The 5,259-nt window shown below is 49.5% G+C and overlaps 1 protein-coding gene across 1 annotated transcript; it reads left to right on the plus strand.

Moving 5' to 3' along the window:
* The first annotated feature begins 4,114 nt into the window (after positions 1–4,114).
* On the plus strand, positions 4,115–4,919 carry TWIST2 (twist family bHLH transcription factor 2). Its single transcript, XM_010018329.1, has one exon. The coding sequence runs from the start codon at positions 4,405–4,407 to the stop codon at positions 4,885–4,887; it is 483 nt and encodes a 160-aa protein (XP_010016631.1). The 5' UTR covers positions 4,115–4,404; the 3' UTR covers positions 4,888–4,919.
* The last annotated feature ends 340 nt before the right edge of the window (positions 4,920–5,259 follow it).

Below are 5,259 nucleotides of genomic sequence, written 5' to 3' on the forward strand. Positions count from 1 at the left end.
GTAACAGTTCAGAAACAGATGTACATTCCTGCACAGAACTCCGACACTGGCGTATCCAATTACTTTGAAACCATGCTCCACTCCAACTGTCTTATCCCTAAAGCCTCACTCTCCTTACCTCCTGCCTCTTATCTGCACTGCTCACTCGCTGCTCCTTTGCTTTTGATTAGAAACTTGTCACTGCAGGGTGAATGCTTTGGGAAACATCCGCCTGCCGCACCTGGCTGCTGCTGCTGCAGCATAAAGCAAGGAGTAAGGAAGGAAAGCCCACAAAGCAGAACTGCAGGGCAAAATACGACTTTGCCTTCCCAAAGACAGCATGTGGAAGTTGATATTCAGGGGTGGCTGCAAAAGCACTAAGGAATTATCACCTAAATCACACTGAAGCAATGGAGGGAGGGATGAAATAATCAGCTTAATTAAAGCTGGCTATGCTAGAGGCCATTCAGTACTGGGTGCTATTTGCAATTGGGTTGTTTGAATAAATGATGCTTTTCTCAGTAGCAGTAGGTAGAGAGGAGGAGGAGAGCAGTAAGGTCGGCAGTATCCTCCTTCTTTCAGTTTGCTCCAAAGATATGCATCCCCTGACAGCTCCCTTTGACAGAGGGAGCTGCAGGAGCAGCCTCAGCATGTTGAAATGCTATCACCTTTGCTGCCAGAGCACTCAACCTTTCCCCACTTCCTACTGCGGGCAGAGGAAAGGGGTGGCAGGAGGCAGAAATCCAAACCTTCTCCTCCACAGTGCAGAGGGGCCGAAGGGTGATTTTCTGGCCAAGCTGTGCCAGGGGACAACTGGACCACAGGCTCCCTATGGAGAATAAGCGCTACCCCCAAAGCAGAGCCTCTGTTCATTGTTCCTTTCTAACAAGCAATTTTAGGAGCCTGATAGTGCAGTGGAAAAGCAGCAGCAACATCACAGTGGCTGTCACATTTAAACAGGGCATTAAAACTTTCACCAGAATGATTTTTCATGTTGCAGTTTAATTTCATAACCTCTTTCCCAGCCTGCTGTGGAAGGATACATCCAGCCCATCCTTTGCCAGCAGTACCTTCATACCGCCTGCCTCCCCCACAAACCTCCCAAAACTCCCTTTTTCCTTCAGGAAAGCCAGATCACATTTCACTTGGGTCTGTGCACACACAGACCATGCCTTTGGTCTGCTCCAAGGGAAGATATTTGCAGTATTGTCAACACTGTACTCAGCTCTGGCACTAAGTACTGCTGGGGGACTCGGTGGCTATAAAGAATACACACATATACAGCAGCTCTGGAGCTGATGTTTGTTGGAGCTGGGCTTATAGACTTCATAATTATGACACGGCCAAGTTTCATCATAAATTTCCCCGATGAAGCCTGTCTGATACTAAAAAGCTTTGCACATTTAGAGGTTACACACAGCAACAGTCCCCATAGGGAGAAATCCTGCTTCTCTTTGTTGTGCAAACACTCTCACTCTTGTTCACAGAAGCCAGGCAGGGGGCCGGGGCTGTTCATTTAGTTGATATCACTACGGTGTGCAGAGGAGTGAGGGGCTGGCTCTGCCATGGGAACCTACTCCTGCTCTGCACCATGCAGCACAGAGAGACATGGCCAAGAGCACCCAGAGCTCAGCTGGACCAGAGCTGCACCAAGTGGCAGCACCCTCCATGGCTTCAGCATGATGCTGAGCTGCACTCATCCATGGCTGTACTTGTATGGGATAGGACCAGTGGTTACCACAAAGGCAAAACGCCTTTATCAGCTGAGAACTGGGTGTTCTGAAATACAGCCACATGCTCTGCCCCAAAAACCCTCTGTCTCCAACTCCTGGAAGGACTAAGTCCCAACCCATGGAAACACCTCACTCCCTGGGAAATCAAGTCCTGCGTTTGGCAGTCATGGCAGGGCAGAAGGAAGAGGCATAATAAGCATTAGCATGAATGATCAGCCGGGCATAGGGAGACAAGAGGCAGCAATGAGCAGCTCTGCTGCTCTTGCAAGCTCAGGTCTCCTCCCCTTGCTCCTGGTACTCTCCAACAGCCCAAAGGAGCCTGCTCCCTCCCCAAGCAGCCTTTTGCAGACACAGACAGCATCTTTGGCAGCATATTCTTGGTGCTCACCCCCATGACCCAATTGCCCTCCCTTGTTCCATGCATCCCTGCAAATCCAGAGCAGTTTACCACCATAAATGTGGAAGAGCCAGTGCTGTTCAGAAGGAACCTGTTTGCTGGGAAAACCATGCTCTTTACAGCTAGGAAGCAGAGGTGTCCCTCTGGTCTTTGGTGATGGCTCCTTTTGCTACTTGCAAATGACCTCATGCACTAAGAGGAGGCTTCTGAGAACCTCCAATACAAATCAAATACCCCTGACGAAGGGTGTTTAGTTCTGAGGCACAGCTCCACATCAGCACCACTACTGACAGCAGCTTATTTCACATAGAGGACAGGCAAGGGGCTATTCCTCAGGTTTCTCCAGTATAAACTACCTTAACCCAGCCAAGGATGGCATCTGCTTTGGGTCCATGGGGCTGATAAATGCCATCCCAGCCCCCTGTACTCATAGACCTCCAGGTCACAGATGTAAAGTAGTCACCAACCCTTGGCTCCAGCTCTTCTGGAAGCCTGGCTTTGGGGTGGGAGAAGCACCCGGTCCAAGTCGCTGGGGTCTTAAATTGGATTAAAAGTCTATTTGCAGAACTGCCTCACTTTCCGACTTCTGTGCTGCACCTGAAAACCTTTCCTTTTGAAAGCAAACACAGGCTCTCCCCAGGGGCTGCCTGGGGAAGTCTTTCCACTATAAACATTACCTACCAGGAGTGGAGTCAGCCCCAGGCAAGCCAAAAATTCCTTCTCCTACCAAGGAACACTTTCCAATCAAACCAGACATTATTTTTTCCATTAATGAGTGTTGATACCTACTGGAAAACTTTGCAAAGAAACCCGCTCCAAACTAATTCTTCTGATACAACATCTACATTTTACGAGTTTGCTTTTGCCTTATTTTTATTATTATTGTTTTACTTTATTTTCCTGTTCCCTATTGAAAACATGATCTTCGCTGCTCAGGAATGCATCTGTTCCTGCAATTTGGGCTCTAACTGAAATCAGAGGTCTAAAACCGATTTTGCTCTGCCTTAGCTTCACAGAAGCAAGCAGAGTTTTCCCACATTTTCCCTGGTGTGATGGGGAGGAAAAAAAAGATCTGCCATCTTCTGTTTGATACATCAGAAAGTCTGGAGCTGCTACCCTGAGTTTTATGTGCTGGGATACAATTTCAACAGCAGGATATTCTGGAGGAAAGGGCATCCTACCTACCTACCTCTGCTCTTCCTTCCCCCAAAAGTACTGGTTAGTGTTTGACAGGAGGTGAAAAAAAGCAGGGAGAAAAAGATCAGCTGCGTAGCCGTGGTGTACTCTCCATCAGGCTCGCTACCAACTACTAGCTGCTCTCCCATTGACCTGTGTTTGGGGCTCCATGGGGTTCTAGTCCAGGAGGGTCTTTCCATGCTCCCCCACAAACAGAGGAGCTCAAAACTCGATCCTTCCCACAGCTCAGCATGTCCCAGGGGACTTCTGCCACGCTGAGCTCACCCCGCAGGTCCCCATCTCTGCAGGGCAGGGAGTGAGGAGCAGGGTGCTGTTAGGGGCAGCTCTTTAAGGCGGCTTTGCAAGACACCCTCCCCAGCACCAGGAGTGCAAAAATAAGCACAGTTTCACAAAATATGGGGCATCCTCTTGGGCATGATGAGGCTTCCTAAGCCCTGCGCCCCGATTTGGACAAGGTACCGGGGCAGCCTGGCTACGGAGCTGGCAGTGGGACCCACGGGTCGAGAGGCAGCTTGTAAGTGCTCAGCACCCCAAAACACCCCCTGGTAGGGCTATTACCCTAAAGGGGTGTCCCAAACCCAACATCTATGGGGAAGGGGGAGGGGGGTCGCCAGCTATCTTTTATTCGAGGTGCATTCCCAAGATTTGAAGTGAAGTGTAACATAAAACTGTGAAAGTTTAGCAGGGGAAAAAGCTTTCCTCCCACTGAGCTGGCTGGCCAATGAGAAGGGAGCCCTGCACCTCCCTCACTTCTGACAACTATTTAGCAACTGAGCTCAGCTAAAGTTTCCAAAAAGTTAGAATAACTTCCTCTCTCTCCAAGACCTCAAGTTTTTTTGCACAACCCTGGTCCTTGAAATAAGAACCCTTCAAGCAACCTGGAAAACGTTTGGTCAGCAAAAAAAAAAAAAAAAAAAAAAAGAAAAAAAAAGGAAAAAAAAAAGGAAAAAAAAAAAAAGCAAAACCAAAAAGCCCTCCTGTTTTTCCAAAGGATCCGTCTCAGGAATTTAAAGCACATTTAAGACACACACGCGCACACACTCACATAACATAAAGGAGGGGGGGAAAGTCTCTTCCCCTCCCCTTCTTGCAGAAAGCATGGAAGAAAGCTCCAGTTCTCCTGTTTCCCCTGTGGATAGCTTGGGGACCAGTGAAGAGGAGCTGGAAAGACAGCCAAAGAGATTTGGCAGGAAGAGAAGATACAGTAAGAAGTCCAGCGAAGATGGCAGCCCTAACCCAGGGAAGAGGGGGAAAAAGTCCAGTCCCAGCTCCCAGTCTTATGAGGAACTGCAGAGCCAGAGGATCCTGGCCAATGTCAGAGAGAGGCAGAGGACTCAATCGCTCAATGAAGCTTTTGCCGCCTTGAGGAAAATCATCCCCACTTTGCCCTCTGACAAACTCAGTAAAATCCAGACCCTCAAGCTGGCAGCACGATATATAGACTTCCTCTACCAGGTGCTACAGAGCGACGAGATGGACAGTAAGATGACGAGCTGTAGTTACGTGGCTCACGAGAGGCTGAGTTATGCCTTCTCCGTATGGAGGATGGAAGGAGCATGGTCCATGTCGGCCTCCCACTAGCCACCGCCCGGGCCAGGCAAAGCCCAGCTGCCGAAAGGGTAGGTACTGATTTCTCTTCTCCTGAACGATGCTCTGTGTTCATCTGGCTGTGGGATGGGGTGCCCGTGGCTCCCTGCACAGCCCGGCTTTACTTACAGGGCTTGGTCCTGCCCAGGGAGAGGTGGCACAGCTTGGTAGAGTGTGGGGATGCTGCTGGGCGAGGGGTTGGGGACCACCGTCCTGGAGGGGAGATGGGTAGCATAGATGTGCCTGGCCCCCTCCTGCTCCCCTGTGCCTGCAAGAATTCGAACTAAAAGGCACTTCCATTCATGCAAAAATGAGATATGCCCCATTTAAAAAGAGAACTAAGAATAAAAACCAGCATGATTCTAC

The sequence above is a fragment of the Nestor notabilis genome, unplaced genomic scaffold (genome assembly GCF_000696875.1).
Source record: "Nestor notabilis isolate BGI_N333 unplaced genomic scaffold, ASM69687v1 scaffold23957, whole genome shotgun sequence".
NCBI classification, from domain to species: domain Eukaryota; kingdom Metazoa; phylum Chordata; class Aves; order Psittaciformes; family Psittacidae; genus Nestor; species Nestor notabilis.

Coding starts and splice junctions, on each gene's coding strand:
- TWIST2 (XM_010018329.1), top strand. CDS start 4,405: ATGGAAGAAAGCTCCAGTTCTCCTGTTTCCCCTGTGGATAGCTTGGGG.